Here is a 20,458-nt window from a genome sequence, read left to right on the forward strand (position 1 = left end):
AGTTGCCTGAAGTCATGTTTGCTGCAATTATGAGTTCATAGAGTTTGATCAAGTTTAAGAGTTGTCTTACTGCTAGATGAGTTTGTAACTGAAGCAAAATTTGATAAATTACGATTGTTCCTTAGTTTGTTTTTATTTGTATGCTGATGGCTGGATGGTTATACTTTCTTGGCAAAACTAGTTTTATGTCAAAACTTGCTGAACTGGTAAAACAAACCATTCTCAGACATAGTTTCTCATGGTAACATGGATACAGTAATAGACTATCCCTAAAAATGCAAATTTCTTACTAGTTGACCGGAAAGTAAAAGTAAGCCAGATTTGTAAGGCGATAGAACATAACTACCCATTTTATTTTTTTGTTTTTTCAAGTTTATCTAAAAATTGGATGTTCGACCCGGGGCTCTGCAAATTTTTGATTGGTTGAAAAAAGACTCTGTCAGATTAGTTGGCTGCTTATATCAGTAGCAAAGTTATGCTGACTATCGACACAAATAAATGTGGTAACGACACATGCTTTTAAATTATCACTCATGCCAAATTTTAAAAAAATTAATCAGAAAATGTAGATATTGTTCCATCATTTGATATCTTGTTCGTTATTTTAGGTGATCTGACTGCCATGATGTTACTTCCTCAAAAATGATGTCAATAGTCATGTATGTTGTTTATAAGTGATTAATTGTGGTCTTATCGAGTGCTCATATGTTTACACAGCATTTAGAGGAAAATAATCAGACACATTCTAACCAACCTATCATTAAATCATTTGAAACATCTATAGAAATATATCTGAGGCTATAGTTGAAGTTTTGTTCGAACAATCATGAGCAAATACAAAATATAAAATATGTCAATAAGGATTCAAAACACTGCAACTTGAGCGCAAAAGCTTATGTCATAACGAGAGAGGACAAACAGGAAGCTCGAATATCGTAGTCATTTTTATGGATGTCTTTTTCATCTGAGCGTTTCAACTGCGATCAAGTTTTTTCGATTTTAATTTTGAAAAACTCTGGCAGTCAGATCACATAAAACAAAATCTCAAATTATGGAAAAATATCCATACTCTGTGAGATAAAATCTTAAAATTTGACATGAGTGACCCTTTAACACGCATTCTCATAAGTCCCAACCCCTTTCAGTTTAATCAGTCGTCATGCTGTCTGCTACAATCTGTGTAATAGTTTACCACGACTCATCGATTGGTAAAAACTGCATTCAACACTTTTAACATCCGCCATCTTTCCGATGCCTGATACTATCTCTAACCTCTTTATGTAGTTTACAGAAGCGGGTAAATGAATCATGAGTAATATCAGGGGGGTTTAGCAATATTAGAGCTGCTAGAGAGATTAACAGGGCAGTGTTAGATTGGTAACGTTTGTTTTTCAAACTGAGGAAAATATGTGTCACAAGTGTGATAAGGAAATGTTTTTGGCCACGTGATAGTCAGTGATAGTCATCAGCATGCTCGTGTTCACTAGGATGATGTGAGCATGTGTTATCATTTGTCTGGTCTGCCTGATTTAACCTAATACTACCTATAGGAGAGACTTAACAAGGTAAACAGGATGTAGAGCTGAGACATAACAATGGATAGAGAATGGCGGATGGGCTTTATCAAGATAATAACACCAGTCATTCCTACCTTTTCTTTAGAGAGCTCTTGAATCTACAATAAATAGCGCAGCTATTTAGCACAGCTAGCACAGGATAGCACAGCTAGTCTACAATAAAATAGATAAAAGAGTGATTTCATAGAACAAGACTATTAATTTTGTTGATGTCACTATAGCATCCCTTCTGCAATCCAGTCTGACAAAAGTTTATTCCACAAATATGCTGGACATCAAGCAGGCCATTGTATTGGGCTTTCTTTGTTCCAGGTGTTACCTGCAACTCTCCTCGTCAATGTGTTACCTGCAACTCTTCTCATCAAGGTGTTACCTGCAACTCTCCTCATCAAAAAATGAACTAACTGCTGGTTTTTGTACTTTTGTGCTTTCAAAGAGATTATTTATTCACCAAGTGTATTCACCTTGGTCGACTCTAGACCAAGGTTTAGAGCCGATCTCTCTAAACTTATGTGTGAGTCAACTTTTCATTCACTTCAAATAGCGGTCAACCATTATTTAGCTAAAGGTGCATTATCTTGATCATTGTGCAAATATTGAAGGCTTTACATCTTTAGGTCTTGCAGTATAAGTATCTAACTCTCATTAAAACATAATCTACTCTCATAGTCACTTGCAAACACAAAACATCTATGTAAATATGGATACATACACATTCCTGTTGCGCATACGTGTAGATGTATATACATATTCCTGTTGCGCAAACATTGATGTACATACGCAATCCTGTTCCTCAAACGTAGATGTACATACACATTCCTGTTGCCCATATACTGTAAAACCACTAATTGAACGCCACTTCTATTATTTGACTAACACTATGAGAGAAGGTTGAAAAATAGAGCGCCACCCTCTATTTGAACGCCTCCTCCATTTGACCATCTCTGATTTTTATGAGCCCATAATATCAAATGATCAGTAAAAAGGTGTCCACGAATCGTATTAATAATGAATCGTTTACATTAATAACGAACAATTCTCTCATTGTCCAACTTCAAAGCTTTTCGCTTTTTTTCGTTAAAACTTTGAACGTAACACCATAGAAATAATCAATAGCGGTCTCAGGCTAATAGTAGTTCCTTGTTTAACGAGGTCTTGATACTTCGAATTACATATATGGAAAACGGTTTAAATTTACGATGGTAGATGAACTTTGAAAGCAACGCTATAGAAATAATTACTGTCTCAGACTAGTAGTAATTCCTTGTTTAGCGCGATCTTAATACTTCGAAGAAAATGCATTTAAAAAACGGTTTGCAAGTTTTGGGCCAAGGGTTACGTTTAGCGAGCAAACTTTTACGCATTGCATTTGTGCTAAATGCAGCGCGTTAAAGTTTTGCTCTGTCAAAAAATTTTTTGAATGGTAATATCAACTAGTTCAGCAGTGCAGAAGAAGAGTTGAGACCGGAGGACATTGTGGAAGGTATTGGACAACCAGAAGATGTTCGTTCCATCGAAAGCAACAATCAGATCGCAGTTATCCAAGCAAACAATGAAAATATTTTTGTTTTAAAGTCGTTAACTTTTGTTTCTGCATGTAATATAAGAATGGTTCGTTTATGTCACTTGTTCATGAATATATATTTATAGCATTTGGTAGATTATCATTATACAACTTATAAATTTTCAAAATTATAGCATATTATTTGATAGCATGATTGCGGTCACCTGAACTCGGCTTACAATGGATCGAAGCTCGTAACTCCTCTTCTATTGCACATGAAAAGCTAGTTTTGGCTGTAAACTGTAGCAAACATATCAATGAGTGCAACGACCTTTTATGCAACACTGGTAAATATAGTTATAAAATAAAAATGTGTTCAAATTTAAAATGGAATAAAAATTGAAAGTGCCAAAAAAGGACCAGGGTAATATCATCGCAGGTCAATTACAAGTAAGAGATATCAACTGGTAAAAATATTTCTCAGTTTCTCGATGCATATTTGTTAAGAGATCTTTGACAAGTTGGAGGTAAGTTAGCAGATTTATTGCAAAACTATAGGCGAAAAAGAGAGCAAAATATAGAGCTGATTTAGCCCTTTTACGGGCTAAATTTATCTTCCCAAAATTCTGACGAGCCATTTGAAAAACACACCGCCAGCCTCTATATGAACGCCCCCTCCAATTGACTGCTACTATAGCAGAAGGGTTGAAGAATAGAGTGGCATGGCGCTCAATTAGAGGTTTTGCGGTATGTAGAAGTACATACACATACTTGTTGCCCATACATGTAGATGTACATACACATACTTGTTGCCCATACATGTAGATGTACATACACATACTTGTAGCCCATACATGTAGATGTATATACACATACTTGTTGCCCACACATGTAGATGTACATACACATACTTGTAGCCCATACACGTAGATGTACATACACATACTTGTTGCCCATACATGTAGATGTACATACACATACTTGTTGCCCATACATGTCGATGTACATACACATACTTGTTGCCCATACATGTAGATGTACATACACATACTTGTAGCCCATACATGTAGATGCACATACACATACTTGTAGCCCATACATGTAGATGCACATACACATACTTGTAGCCCATACATGTAGATGTACATACACATACTTGTAGCCCATACACGTAGATGTACATACACATACTTGTTGCCCATACATGTAGATGTACATACACATACTTGTTGCCCATACACGTAGATGTATATACACATACTTGTTGCCCATACATGTAGATGTACATACACATACTTGTTGCCCATACATGTAGATGTACATACACATACTTGTAGCCCATACATGTAGATGTATATACACATACTTGTTGCCCACACATGTAGATGTACATACACATACTTGTAGCCCATACATGTAGATGTACATACACATACTTGTTGCCCATACATGTAGATGTACATACACATACTTGTAGCCCATACACGTAGATGTACATACACATACTTGTTGCCCATACATGTAGATGTACATACACATACTTGTTGCCCATACACGTAGATGTATATACACATACTTGTTGCCCATACATGTAGATGTACATACACATACTTGTTGCCCATACATGTAGATGTACATACACATACTTGTAGCCCATACACGTAGATGTACATACACATACTTGTTGCCCATACATGTAGATGTACATACACATACTTGTTGCCCATACACGTAGATGTATATACACATACTTGTTGCCCATACATGTAGATGTACATACACATACTTGTAGCCCATACATGTAGATGCACATACACATACTTGTAGCCCATACATGTAGATGTACATACACATACTTGTTGCCCATACACGTAGATGTATATACACATACTTGTTGCCCATACATGTAGATGTACATACACATACTTGTTGCCCATACACGTAGATGTATATACACATACTTGTAGCCCATACATGTAGATGTACATACACATACTTGTTGCCCATACACGTAGATGTATATACACATACTTGTAGCCCATACATGTAGATGTACATACACATACTTGTTGCCCATACACGTAGATGTATATACACATACTTGTAGCCCATACATGTAGATGTACATACACATACTTGTTGCCCATACACGTAGATGTATATACACATACTTGTAGCCCATACATGTAGATGTACATACACATACTTGTTGCCCATACACGTAGATGTATATACACATACTTGTAGCCCATACATGTAGATGTACATACACATACTTGTAGCCCATACATGTAGATGTACATACACATACTTGTTGCCCATACACGTAGATGTATATACACATACTTGTAGCCCATACATGTAGATGTACATGCACATATCTTTTGTAAAATACATATAAATAAACAACATGACTATGAAAATTTTTAGATCTGTCTGTGATGGGTTTGGCTTCTGAAACTGTTGAGAAACTAATAAGCTACATTGGAAAGAAACGACACAAAAACTGCACAAACGAAAGAGCAGATGGGTATCGATTCGGGCAATATGGCGAAAATCTTGCAATTGGCCGCAGGATTGCGAGAGTAACAATGCATTGCGATTGTGGGAGAAATAGAGTGAAAACCCAGATTAGACATGTCTGATGGTCTTCAGCTGTTACGCAATGATTTCAGACGGCCAAGAGCACGCGCCAAGACTGATGAAATAGTACCAAAGTCAAGTTTGTGGCAAGCGGATGAATCATCATCTTTAAACATAACCGATAGATCTTCGTTTACTGAATGTTTGTGGCTAGAAAGACTTGGTCAATAGCAGATTTTCTATCGCATTGACGCATTTAGGCATTCAGTTATACCGTGTTAAATGGCAGGTAATTCCACCACACATCAACAATTTGAAAGCGCTTTTTGAATGATTGATGAAAGATGTTTTGTTTGTAATATCTTTATGACAGTTTATTGACAATGATAACTATGTTAAAATCAATTAAATGGTTCTACCTACACCGCGTAGCAACAATCATTTAATTGAGCCTATGCGTGAACGTGACTTTTTTCTATAAGGTCTCTAACTTAATGGCTCTCCTCTAAATATATCTATGGACGTGCATTGTAGATACAACTGCCGACACAATTTTTCTTGATTCAGCTTTACAAGAACATGTTTTTCTGACTTCTTCATGTAGGTGCGCATACATGGTTTTTAGAAGTACTTCGAACCACCGAGAAGCATGTAGTAAAATGACTAATATTTAATTTCAATAGAAAGACATTTCAGACTAATTTTTCCATACCTCGTTAATCTGCTAATCTTTTGGAGGTTGTCCTCTCTTAGCAAGTTATCTCCTTTACACTCCAACTGGCTAGTGAAATTGGGCTGAGACGCATTTCCACCGGATGAGCCGATGTGCTGTTTAACTTTTTCCAACTCGGTGCTAATCCGGTCCAGTTCACCGAACATTGAATTCTTGTCACTAATCTCAGTAGAAAGATGAGCAACACTCTTGGCTAATGTCACTATGTGTGACTCTAACCTTTGGAACCTCCTCTGTATTGATCTGAAAGTGTAAGTGTTTATTGCAGATGCATGTTTGTAGAGAGTTTAGGCAAGTGTTTGGACACAGTCTGAAAGCAGGCTTCAAGACATTTCTGTAGATCGATTTAGGAATTTGGAAGATGCTGATGTTTCCAGTGACCTGATATAAACCCAAATTCAGTTAAGGTTATCTGTAGGTTTATAGCTTGACTCTTATGATTGTCCACAGGCTGTGACACTGATCACGAGTCTACTTAATTCCTTTTTCTTCATAATCTTGATTATAATGAGTCTAATTAACTCATTTTTCCTTATAATGTACTCTGTTGTTTATTTAGACTGACTGTGTAAAGATGACGTATTGAAATTCAAAAAATAAAAAGAAAATTGATGTACCGAAAGACACGTAGAATGTATCTGAATCTACTTTCACACCAAAACTTATTTTCTAGATTATTAACCCTTTCGCGGGCAGAGCGACGTTTTTGTCGCTTTGCGATACGGCTGCTAATGGGCAGTGCAACGTTTTTGTCGTTTCGGTAACGTATTTTATTATGGCAGTTTCTGGTTAGCTAAATGCCGTTTTTTGTTTACTTTTTTTACCAATAGCAAGCTACGATATAGTAGTTTCGGTTAGCCTCAAAAATTGACTTTAAGGTTAAAAAAAACGATCGTTTTTAGCAGTGATGAATAAATAAACTTTCGAAAAAAATTAGAAAATTGTTCTAAATAATTTATCAACTTTTATTTTTCTTGCTTCGGTTTTAGCTTTTATTTACCGAATTTTTTGAGAGTTTGACTTTAGTTTACTGTCATGGCGACTTCTAAAAGAATCTCCCGAGATTATTCTAATAAAGCAAGTACTAGTACCAAAATTACTAAGAGATTCAGAGCTGACAGTGACTTTTTAGATTTAGTAGCAAGAGATGACAGTGAATCAGGTTTGGATTGTGATTGGAATGACTTTACATCTGGAAGTGATAGTGATGAAAAGGCTGGTAGCAGTAATGATGAGGATGTGAGTAGGAGTGATGCCAGTGCCTGGAAGAATATAACCAACATAAACAGAGATAAATCTCCTACAATTTAGCAGTTTATAGCAGTGACAGGCCCAGTATTTACTCCAGTAGATGCTCAACCAGTAGAGTATTTTGAAAAGTTTTTTGAGCCTGTCAATCCAGGAAGTACATTTTTGTGGGAGCTCTTTGTTACACGAATAAGTACATGGTGCAAAGACTGTGATGTGGGCCTTTGTAAAGAAGAATGCTTTCGAAAATATCATTCGTAAATAGACAATTATTATGAAAAGCATATATTTTATGTTATACATTTTTATTTGTTTATAATATATATATATGCCTATGGACATATACATGTATACATATGCACCTTTAAACATAGATATATGCACATAATAACACACAGAAAAGTGTATGAACCTTTTAAAAAAAAATTGATTTTTGGAAAATTAATTCGCCCATGGGAGTCTGATTTAGTTTTGAAAATTTGCCCGCGAAAGGGTTGATAGTCTGATTGCACAATGAAAAGGTTGACTTACAAGCTTATTAATGTCTAGTTAATGTGATAAACCCATATCAGAACTAATTAGTTAGATCAATTTCCTCAACCTGGTTGGGATATAAAAACAGAACCTAACTAGATTTTACATACTCCATACACATACACTCAGCACGTTAATGGCCAAAACTTCCATCTATGTCAGAGCAAAATAAAGTCAGTTTCCAAAGAGTATTTCTGCCTGTAAAGAAGAAACGCGGTGAACAGTTTAAATGGCTGTTGAAGCACACTACAGTAGTGACAGCAACGTACGTTCAGCTAGGTTTTGTGATAGAGTTTAACGATATCCTTCAACCAAACTTTTATAAATTCTATCTTCGTGCCTTCAAATAGCGAATGCAGCAAACAAAGGCAGAAAAGCATTTAACTGTAATAAATAAAAAGAAAACATAAGTGTTCAACAACAGCAAGGTATCCACTGAACACTGGTTTACAACGATCTAGTACCATGGCAGTCTAGTGTACTGTGAGAGATAGTCATGTGTAATATCTGTATGTACTAGCAGCTGTGTGACAGCCATTAGAGCTTCCAACCAGTGATGCCAAAAGTCGGGAGTTTGAATCCCCTATGATGGACTCTTATTTCTAATTATTAACCGTAGCTTTGGACAGATAGACACGGCTTAAGTACAGATCGTTCCTTTAGTAATTGCAACATACAAGTTGAAACAACTCCTATACAAAAAAGGTAGGTTGCTTTAAATATGCAAAATTTCATCATTTTAATATAGTTTTTACAATTATCTAAGATTTTAAGAAAACTTTTGTCCAATGTTTAATGTTATTACCCTTGATGAACGTCTTGACGCCTATCTAGGCAAACTTTACCAACCTTTTTATTTATTATTAAATATTTTACAGCCACATCTGTGAGCTGTCCATTAAAATAACAACTACTTATTGACAGAAAGTTCCTTCAGGTACTTACTTAGCCTCTGATGATCGACTTTTCCTATGTCTATGGGAGTAGCTATACTGGCTGCTAGATGCTGAGGCTATTGAATGCCTCCTAGTATCTCTATGTTTATGTGGTTTGGATGCGTGCAAGTAATTCGAAATGTCTTCATACATCCTCTCTGCAGTGAAATATATAAATATTACAATTTTATATATGCCATAAAGGTGGTATAAAATAGTTTCATATCATCATGACTACTGATAACTCCAAAATTAAATTTGTCCCTTGAACGTAGCGAGACCTGTCTACTCCTTCATGTATTCATCATTAAAGGTTGACTTGCAACAAAGTTCACATTACAGTTATTTGGTATTAAAAGATTCACCATGTCTTACTCTGTTGTGTTGTAGGTGCAAAATATGTGGAAATGTGATTACAAGCTCTTAAAAGCTCAAAAACGAAAAGCCCCTGTATATTGGAATCTGTTTATTTCTCTGACGCAGTCATTACATTTAGTTATTGTCTTGTCACGTGATGTTCTCACGTGAATTGAAAGGCTAATAAAAAGCTCAATATAAAACTTATCGTAGCACTAGTTTATGAAAAAAACACTTCAGGCTTTACCGAAGACCCTGTATCAAATATAGATGCTCGCTACTTTACAATTTCGTTGCGGTTTGGTCTAATCGGCAACTCGTAATCTGATCATGTGACCCAATACTTCGCAAATAATTTCTGCAGCACTTTTCGATTATCACAGGTGACCAACAGGCTCGTCATGATTATCAGACAATGATATGTATTCCTTTAAGCTAAGGCTAAAAAAATAAACGAATTTTTACGGTAAGTTATAAGATATCAGTGCTAAAAGTGACAGCATGACAATGACGATAAAACAGACGCGTAAGAACAATAGACATGATTTTATTGAATGCGTGAAGTATATTTGTGAAAATATTTCGACGAATAAGGTTGCATGAAAGTGTAAACAGAAACCATCTACCCACAGCTACGTCACATTTGAGCCGTTTTGGAAAGAGAATCCAAACTACGGCGGTCTCGTGTGGCTGCGATTAACTGTTCGCTTTTGAGCTTTTAAGAGCTTGTAATCACATTTCCACATATTTTGCACCTACAACACAACAGAGTAAGACATGGTGAATCTTTTCATATCAAACAACTGTAATGTGAATTTTGTTGCAAGTCCACCTTTAAGATTTTTGGGCTGTGCATCACGTCAAATGAAATACTATCATACCTCGCCATATGGGAAATTTGAGATACAAGAAAAATCCAAGCATATGTTTGCCTTGAGATACCAGGCAAATTTGAGATATGCGCATACGAGACGGTTTTTGATGCAGCCGCTAGGTGGCCGAGTATGTGGGAGGTCGAGAACAAAATCGCTTGGTCTTTCTCGTCGGATCAGTATGAAGATTTTTTCAAAAGGCTGACTAAAAGTGAAGGTGAAAGCAAAAAGAGCCAAGACGGAAGAAAAAAATTAAACCAATTAAAACAAAGACAAAATTTGAATAAAGCTTAGTGAAAGATTAAAACTTATTTTCAAGTGTGTGTATACTAAGCTTAACTCATTTAAGTTAAATTTAAAGTTTGTCAAGTTAGCGTCAGAAAAGTGTAGCGTACTGAATCTGTTGTCATCAAGTCTGTCTGTCTGTCTCGAAGGTAAGAATTTCATGCAGTACTGCACATGATGATGTTATATCTTATTGCAGATCATAGCCACTAGATAGCTATTTGTCACTTTATAAGCGTAGAGGGTGAATTAGATCAATTAAAAACATGTTTTTCCATCGTAATATCCTGTTTTTGGTAGTTTGTTTGAAGGATGTACTCAATACGAGCTCAGTCCCGGAACACATTAAGCTCGTATGTCGAGGTATGACTGCGCTACACTTTGAGTCCGGTCAACTATAACTAGATCACATCTTACCTACAATTTCACAATATACTTATACGCAACAACAATTTCTCAAGCTAGAATCAACCAGCTAGTAATGTTTGTAGAAACTAATACACTGAAAAGAATGACTAGAGTACTTGCTGGCACTTGTCATATAAGAGTAGCATACCTAGTCGGTCCACTTTATTGTCTAACTGATTGTTGGTTTGCTGGCTAGATGTCCGTTCATTGGTTTCTGCTGTCAGAGTTCCTACAGAAAGTCTTTTTTTGCTGGTGAAGTTATGACGCTGCCCAATTCTGTAGTTGTTATCATCTTTATTTCGCTGAGGTATGTGTCCAGTTTGATTCAGTCTCTTATTTCTGCTGTCTACATGAAAAATTAAAAAACGATCAACTTGATAAATCGGTAAGCATTATAAATCAGTATGTTTACACATTTCTAATGGGTTCGAAGTTGTTTTCACTCCGAATCATCGCAATGATAAAATCCGAATGCGTTCGGCACCATTTGACTTTGCTAAGTTTGTGCGGAGGCACTCCCTCGTGAGAACATGAGTCGACTTGAACAAGTTGTGTTTTGAGGGATACATAACGAATCTTGAAAAGATTTATATAGTGCAACTCCAAATGGTTGAAACGGTAAGGTGCGAATTCATCGGCGGCGGATAACTCCAAATCCATTCGAAGCATGGAAACAGTAATTCTATAAAAGCATGAAAAGTTTACTAGCAGCATTTGATTCAAAAGAAAATGAAAGGGAATAATAATTATTTATGCTTACTAATATATTTGTAACCATAGACTTTCAGTTGGTACTAAGGCTTGTTGAGAGCGTAATATACCACAATAGTAGTAAGATATAGTACGATAGTGATAAAAGTGATTTACCTGCATTAATTAAGTTCTTTTTGATGGCACCAGTGGAGAGGTCAGTAGTCTCCTCAGTCTGTTCATCTGCTAAGCATAACAAGTTTGTAGACGCAGAAATTCATGAAAGATCTCCTAGCCGTACTAGCTATGACAGGTTATACAATTCCACAGTATTGAGACTGACAGATAACGGCCATTTTTTGAGGTTTGAATAAGATTAAGTGTTCCAGATCGCAGAATGCACAGTGAAACCTCTACTCACGAAATACTCTGCATACAAATGTTTAAGCTATAAAACGTTTTTGGTAGATGTTTTGCTTTGACTTATTAATGATATTTTTAGATATGAAAGGTCGAAAAGCTTTTTATACTTTTGCCTGTTTATTTCGTGAGTACAATTTAGAACGTGTTTCATTCAGTAAATGACAAGCGTTCTGTTTTTATCCATTGTATAATTTGGAATTATCATACATTGCATACAGAGGAGAACAACTTTAGTTTTTAGCAATTCGGTTTTGCGTTTTCTGTATTATAATTTTTCTACGTACGTTTACGTTTTTCTCTACATTTTTTTTACATACATTTGACAAACATTTATTCTTAATTAGACAAAACCAAGACAACAATACAACACACATATCTTCTGGCCTTCATCCTCTAACTTTTGCGGTCTTTTTCTAGCCTTGTCTAGATGGCCAACGCCTCACAAGGCCTCACAAAGCCTCACAAGTACAGGTGTCAATGTATTTTTAGAGACAATTTAGTGTTTCAACTCATAAGTTTTATAATCAGTCCAATTTTACCACTTCACATAAAAGTACTGTGTAGATGTTAGGTGACGCAACTGTACTAGGAATATTCTCTGATTCTCATGGTTCTCATGACTGAGACAAAACAAAGCTCAAGTTGATACGAAACACAGTCTCTTCGCAATTGCTTTGTTAGAAGTAAACCTCCATTGACACTATTAATGTGAAGCTCCATGTTAATGCACGGATTAATATATACGTGCATTAACATATTTGAGCCGATATGCGGACCGACATTTAAACATTTTACAAACTACTCGTAAGGCAAAAATAGTTAGACATGCTAATCAGGGAAACAGAATGAAGTAGTTGAATCTCAAATATAAAGCTGACTGCAAAACAAGCCGTGCATATGCGTCAGAGGAGAGAAGAAGGAGAGAAGGAGACAGCGAGAAGCGAGAAGGGGAGAGAGAGGGGCGAGGGAAAGAAAGAGAGGGGGTGAGAGGAGAGATGGGGCGAGAGGAGGGGAGACAGAGAGAGGGCGGGAGGAAAGGAGAGAAAGAGTAGGTGGATAAATGGAGAAAAAGGGTTAGAGTAGGGGAGAGGAGGGAGAAACAGGAAGAGGGGAACAGAGAGAGGCGGAGAAAGAAGGAGAGATAGAGGGAGAGAGATTTGATTTTGATTTAGAAATAAGAAGGCCAGTTAGCAAATATTATGAAATCACTCGCATAGCTAGCCTGTGTTCCTATTTGACTGAGCTTGCCAGTTTACTCTATTGAAATCTGCTAACTCTTCCTGCATATATCATAGCTGAAAAACTGTTGTTTAGGGAAATACCTGATTCTTCTACAAGTTGCGCCAAATTGTTGTCTCCTGATGCTCTCAATCTGCTTTGAAACTGCTGGACATCTGCAATGAACAAAAACTGGAGATACAAGGTTATTTTCATGTACAGCAAATAAAATGATGGTTCACATTTTATGTATTGAATTATTGTAATCCTTAGAAAAACCGTTTTTGTTGCAACTTTTGTTCCGACATCAAGAAATTGTAAAAAAGTAAAAGCTTTCTAAGGAAGATGATAAAGTTGGTGAATATTCTGGTGATTTTATTATCTAGATTAGCACACCAAGCACTAGCATAAAACTCAAAATCCCACAAAACCCAAAAATCTTTTCAGACATTACTGCTGTCAGCATCTGATATCAGCTACTGCCGTCAGCATCTGATATCAGCTACTGCTTTCAGCATCTGATGTCAGCAAAACTGAAGACAGCAAGATAAGCCATCAGTAACAGTACCACTTAGAACCAAACAAACCCATCTAAAACCATGCTAACTGTTCTTTTGTCAAAGTTGTAATGAATGCTTTGTAAAGTTAGCTGAAGTTTTCTACCTATGAACGTATTTCTTCTAAATGTATTGCAAGACATTCATTGTTAATTGAGGCCAGAGAATTAATTCTTAATTGAGGCCAAATGATTCATTCTTAATCAAGGCCCAAGGTCAATTTCTTCTTATTGTTTGGAGATAGGTTTGTACTATGAAATAATACTGTATAACAGGCCTAAATATGTACATGTAGATGTAAAAAAACTGCAGTGATTTTGTTAAGCACCAACTTGCTAAGTAGCAGCCAACCTAATGTAGTACCTACCTGTACAGCCCTTACTAGTACCTACTACCTACCTGTACAGCCCTCACTAGTACCTACTACCTACCTGTATAGCCCTTCCTAGGACCTACCTGCACAGGCCTTACTGGTACCTACCTGTACAGCTCCAACAACCCTTATTAGTAACTACTACCTACCTGTAACCAATTTAGCAGCAGCACTCAGTGACCTCTGATTTTTATATGTTGGCTCATACATCACCAATTCGTCGACATCATCTCCTAGTAGCATGGCAGGGAGCACAGGCGTTCCTGATCTTTAAAAGAGTGAACGAAAAATGTGTAAAAACTGAAAAATATTTGGTGAAAGGGTGAAAATGTCTGGTCATTGTTTGCCAAGGTTAATAGTGCTGTTAAAAGTCAGCAGAACAAAGAACATAAATAAAAGAAGAAATGAGAGACGAGCCCTCGGAGCTTGACTCTCATTTCTCTAAAATAGACAAATGAGCCCACGGATGCTCCCTAAATTGGAGCTGACCGCTCAGAAGTCAGCCAATCCCTGAAAGCACAAGATAAGTTTTGTTTTTTTGGTTAAAGGGAATATTGTTATTTATACTTTGACTAGTTGAATGCCGAGTGTTGCATAGGTAATAAAAAGTTTGTGCATAAAAATTATGGCTGTTTCTTTACCCTACGAATTTGAGTAGCTTTTATTTATGCTTTTACAAAAGAGCCGTTATGATAACTTAAGCCAGCGATAGGAAAAAAGATTGGATCATGCTGTTTAAGCGTGCTAGCTGAAGCCTGAGTATTTTAACCAGTCAACATTAAAATTTGGCAGGTGTAATAAGTATGATGTGCTAATCCATTGTATAGCAATGTGGGCCCTGGTTGGACACCAGTAGGCCCTGGTGTTCAACCAGGGCCTGCTGGTTGAACACGCCTATCTGCAGACCTGTGGGTACCGAGTTCAAATCTCGTGGGAAGTGCATTTTTCATTCCTAAAACTCTATCGCTATAGCTGGACACACGACAGACAAACCAACAGAAAAATGACAAACACTGAGATTTATATAACTATATATATATATATATATATATATATATATATATATATATATATATATATATAGATTGATTCTTACGTATTCCAAAACAATTATTTGCTTTTTCATTGTTTTGTATGATTGATAAATTATTTTTTTATTCAATACTATGCATAAAAGTTCTGTGATTACTATTTTTTAGTTTGGCGTCTCTGTAGTGCTTTATTGTGTTGACTGCAACCGCTAGTGACTAGAGACATTAATCTTATCACGTTTATACATCTTGTCACTTAGAACGGCACTTCTGAATGTAGCAAACTTTTGTGGCTTTTATATTGTATATAAACCAGTAAGACATTAATTTCTGTACTATACCGGTTATCTGTTCACCGGTGTCACTACTACAAAACTCTACTAGTTTCTAACTTGTGAAGGGGGCTTTATCATAATATTCCACCAGTTATCAACATGTTCAAGTGTGTCGCTATTATAAAAACTGACCAATTACCAACCTGTTCACATCTATCACTATTATAAAACCCATTTACCAACCTTTCGTGTGTGTCACTATTACAAGAGGGTGAATCCTCTTCATTCTCACTGCTATATACATAGCCAGCGTCTTCATTCTCACCCTTTCTTAAAGGTCGGTTGCAGGGAGCTGACTTTTGGCTTCCTCTCGACGAAATTGGCTGCAGAATAATAGGAGTGTCATGACAGCTGTTGACAACACCTTTAGAACTCAGACTAAATGAAATACAGTCATACCTCAACATGTGGGCGCCCCAACATACGAGAAAATCGAGATACAAGCAGAATTTCGAGCAAGTTTCTTCCTTGAGATACGAGTAATCTTTGAGATATGAGCCAGTTCTCGATAGCCACTATATGTCCAAGTATGCGAGAGGCCTCTTTTAAAAACAGCATCACTTAGTCTTTCTCCTCGAAAATTTTTTTTTCAAAGGTTGGGTAAAAGTTATAGAAAACGCGAGGCAAAAAGTGCCAAACTGGAAACAGATGATAAGAAATTAAGGTAAGTTTAGTAAATGTTTAAAACTTAGCTATAAAGGTTAAAGGTTAAAGGTCGACTTGCAACAAAATTCACATTACAGTTATTTGGTATCATAAGATTCACCATGTCTTACTCTGTTGTGTTGTAGGTGCAAAATATATGGAAATGTGATTACAAGATCTTTAAAGCTAAAAAACGAACAGTTAATCGCTGCCATCTCGAAAACGCCGTAGGTTGAAGTCCCTCTCAAAGCTGCTCAAATGGGACGTAGTTGTTACAGGATGGTTTTTGTTTACACTTTCACGCAACCTCATTCTTTGAAATATTTTCACAAATATACTTCACGCATTCAATAAAACCATGTCTATTGTCCTTACGCGCCCATTTCATCGTCATTGTAATGCTGTCACTTTCAGCACTGATATCTCAAAACCTAGTCTAAAAATTAATCTAATTTTTTAACTTTATCATGAAGAAGTGCATATCATCCTCTGATAAACATGACGAGTTTGTTGGTCACCTGTGATAGTCGAAGCTTGCTGCAGAAAATGCGGCAGGAAGTATGGGTCACATGATCAGATTACGACTAGATGATTAGACCAAACTGAAGTAGTGAGCATCTATATTTGATAAGGGCTTTCCGGTACAACCCGAAGTGTTTGTCATAAACTAGTGCTACGAGATGTTTTATATTGAGCCTTTTATTTCACGTGATAACACCATGCGCCAAAACAATAACCACGTCGAGTTGAGTACGCCATTAAATGGAAGGATTCCAAACTACGACGTTTTCGAGATGGCAGCGATTAACTGTTCGTTTTTTAGAGATATTTGTGAAAACATTTCAACGAATGAGGCTGCGTGAAAGTTTAAACAGAAACCATCCTATAACAACTACGTCCCATTTGAGCCATTTTAGAAAGAGAATCCAAACTACGGCGGTCTCGTGTGGCTGCAATTTTCTGTTTGTTTTTGAGCTTTTAAGAGCTTGTAATCACATTTCCACATATTTTGCACCTACAACAGAGTAAGACATGGTGAACCTGTTGATACCATATAACTGTAATGTGAATTTTGTTGCAAGTCAACCTTCAAGTGTAAGTTTAGTAAGCTAAGTCCATTCAAGTTAAATTCAAAGTTTCTGTTACGTAGCGTCACAAAAGTTTAGTATACCGAACGCGTTGCTGTCAAGTCTTTCAGACCACCATTAGCCGCTACATTTGTCTTGAAGTTAAAACTTACAGTAATGTAACATTTTATTACAGATTTTAACAACTAAATAGGTATTTGTAGCTTTCTTGACGTAGTTACTGAATTACGACAATTACAAACATCTTTTTCCACTGTAACATCCTGTTTTAAGCGGCTTTTTCATAGTATGGTAACAAATTAATTTGTATTTAATTATTTTGTGTAGGAAATAGTGCCATGAGAAATGAGTGAATTGGCATACGAACTCAGTCCCAGAACACATTAAGCTCCTATGTCAAGATATGACTGTAGTAATAAACTGCTCAAGCGAGGTCCAGTGCTCTTCAGCTGAGCCGCTACAGAACTTGATGAACTGCTCAGAAAGTCAGTGATATGGAGCCAGAGAATGATACAAGTAAAATATGTAAAAAACTTTGTATGCATTATAAATAAATGAAAAGTCTACATGCTTGCAATATTGTTGTTGCATATAACACTCAAACATGAGCCTGCGAGCATGTTGTTACAAGGAACACTCGCATGTGCACCTGCAAGCATGTCCTTACAAGGAACACTAAGGTGTACACCTGCGAGCGTGTTGTTACAGAAAAGAGAGCAACCGTTAAATTGCCGCGATTGTTCACCCATGAGAGCCACACTCTGCTCACTGCCTGCTAACAAGGCTCTGCACCTCAATTAGCCAAGCTATTGTACACATGGATCCTTCATCAATGATTTTTATGGTGTATTCTTAGGAACTGTCTCACTTGATAAAAGAATCAATTCAATCAGGTTGAAACGCCATTTAGTCCATGCTTGCATTTTCAGTTCAGATCAAGCATCTTCAGTTCGGATAGATTTTGTGGTCATAAGAAATAATTATACAAACTATTATCGCACCTTACTAGAAAAGAGAACACTGACAAAACACCACCACCCGTAAAGTTCTAACTGTATGTCATGTTCTTTCCATTCTATTGGCTTGCTTGAAATTCAATAATGAACATGAAACTATCCCCACTAAAGGCAATAGCTGACACGTGTCATATAATAAATGTATATATATATAAATATAAACATATTTCATATAATAATATTCCATGTAACAATCACTATGTTCCCACGACACCACAAATCCACACTATTCCATGTAACAATCATTATGTTCCCACAACACCACATATCCATAATATTCCATGTAACAATCACTATGTTCCCAAGACGCCACAGACCTACAATATTCCATGTAACAATCACTATGTTCCCAAGACGCCACAGATCCACAATATTCCATGTAACAATCACTATGTTCCCAAAACGCCACAGATCCACAAGTTTGTGTCATTTGCAAGATGGAAATGGTACAACCCACAACTCAAGCAGGTTTTGTTACCCTACTTTTCGGACTATAAACTGCACCCCTATAAAAGCCGCATCCACTTAATTTTCCACAAAACGATAATAAAACAATACATAGGCCGCACCTTTGTATAGGCCGCAAAACTCAGGACGGTGCTTTTTAAGGCGGCAGCAACTTTGCTTTTTAAAACGGAACAGCGAATTAACCAACGCTTTTTAACCTAGTGCCTAACGGAACAGTACCTTTAGGCATTGCTTCGTTTTTTCTTTCACCGCTAGAGGCGCACTAACCGAAGATTCTGGTTAATGCGCCCTAACGGTCGAAGAAAAAACCACAGAATAGCCGCACCCTTATATAAACCGCATGGCTCAAATCATCAGCAAAAAGTAGTGGCTAATAGTCCGAAAAGGAAGGGTACTCACAAAATTTTATCAGATCTTTTATACTAGGGAATGATGAAAACGCCACTTACGAATGATGCGCAACAAAATCCCGCGCAGGCGATTCAATTTTAAACATTTTCCAAACTTCAGTCATTCCCGTTTTGATAACGTGCTGCTAAGCAAGACAGGAGTATAACAGTTATAAGACAAGTTATGTCTGCTAAGCAAGACAGTTATAACCTCTGTCGTAGAATTCCTTATCTTTTTAACAAAGCGCTCGCGTTATTCCGCAACATGCTAAAGGTCATTGAAACGCTTACCGCACTGTAACTCAACGTAAGTGCACTTTCACATCATCAGCACAATGGAAACTCAGTGTATGGTACATATATGTCTACTTTACACTATGGCTGGGGTTAATATCTAGGAGTCGCCTACCTCGTATTGCATGCGGTTGTACCCAACTGCAGGCATTGAGGCTCGACGGCTAGCAGTCTCATACTGAGCGTCAGGACTTATGACTAAGTTCATTTGCTGGTTTCGATGTTTCGGCTCGGGCTAAAATAGGTCAGTTGAGAAGCTGGTCATGTTGTAGACTCAGCAACTCGCATGGATAGGCATAGCAGGTAACAACACAAATATGAACTCACCAATGTGTCAGTTCAGTGATAGAGTCAGTGATAGAATTACGCGATGCAACTTGTTTTAAATATAGTTTACTAAAATTCAATTGGTGAATTTTTAACATTATGCTAAGGGTTCATTTTTAACTTTACTTTTTTCATTCTGCAATATTTTACAAAAATTTGAATGAGAGAAAAATGACTTCACTAAATTTTCTGCCATGCGTTGAAACATTAATTTTGTATGTAGAGATCGAAAGGTTGTACGCAGAAGCTGGATAGTTGTATGTAGAGGTCGGATAGTTGTATGTAGAGGTCAGATAGTTGTATGTAGAGGTTGGATAGTTTTATGTAGAGGTCGAATAGTTGTATGTAGAGGTTAAATAGTTGTATGTAGGGATCGGATAGCTGTATGTAGAGGTCGGATAGTTGTATGTAGAAGTCGGATAGTTGTATGTAGAGGTCGAATAGTTGTATGTAGAAGTCGGATAGTTGTATGTAGAGGTTGGATAGTTGTATGAAGAAGTCGAAACAGTTGTGCGGGTAAATCTAGGTTTGACTGTAGTGTCATTAATCTGGTCAGGTGATAAGTATT

General features: G+C 36.7%; 1 protein-coding gene across 1 annotated transcript in view; it reads right to left on the reverse strand.

Annotated features, from left to right (window-relative positions):
• LOC137400776 (uncharacterized) overlaps positions 1 to 20,458 on the reverse strand; it is a 38,849-nt gene that overhangs the window by 5,146 nt on the left and 13,245 nt on the right. Inside the window, exons 6-14 of the mRNA XM_068087112.1 lie at positions 19,679 to 19,798; positions 15,847 to 15,986; positions 14,447 to 14,565; positions 13,472 to 13,543; positions 11,904 to 11,969; positions 11,185 to 11,382; positions 9,125 to 9,272; positions 6,377 to 6,640; positions 1,652 to 1,675 (exon numbers count right to left, since the gene is read on the reverse strand). Coding sequence (XP_067943213.1) covers positions 1,652 to 1,675; positions 6,377 to 6,640; positions 9,125 to 9,272; positions 11,185 to 11,382; positions 11,904 to 11,969; positions 13,472 to 13,543; positions 14,447 to 14,565; positions 15,847 to 15,986; positions 19,679 to 19,798 — 1,151 coding nt within the window. The remainder of the gene's footprint in view (positions 1 to 1,651; positions 1,676 to 6,376; positions 6,641 to 9,124; positions 9,273 to 11,184; positions 11,383 to 11,903; positions 11,970 to 13,471; positions 13,544 to 14,446; positions 14,566 to 15,846; positions 15,987 to 19,678; positions 19,799 to 20,458) is intronic.

The sequence above is a fragment of the Watersipora subatra genome, chromosome 7 (genome assembly GCF_963576615.1).
Source record: "Watersipora subatra chromosome 7, tzWatSuba1.1, whole genome shotgun sequence".
NCBI classification, from domain to species: Eukaryota; Metazoa; Bryozoa; class Gymnolaemata; order Cheilostomatida; family Watersiporidae; genus Watersipora; species Watersipora subatra.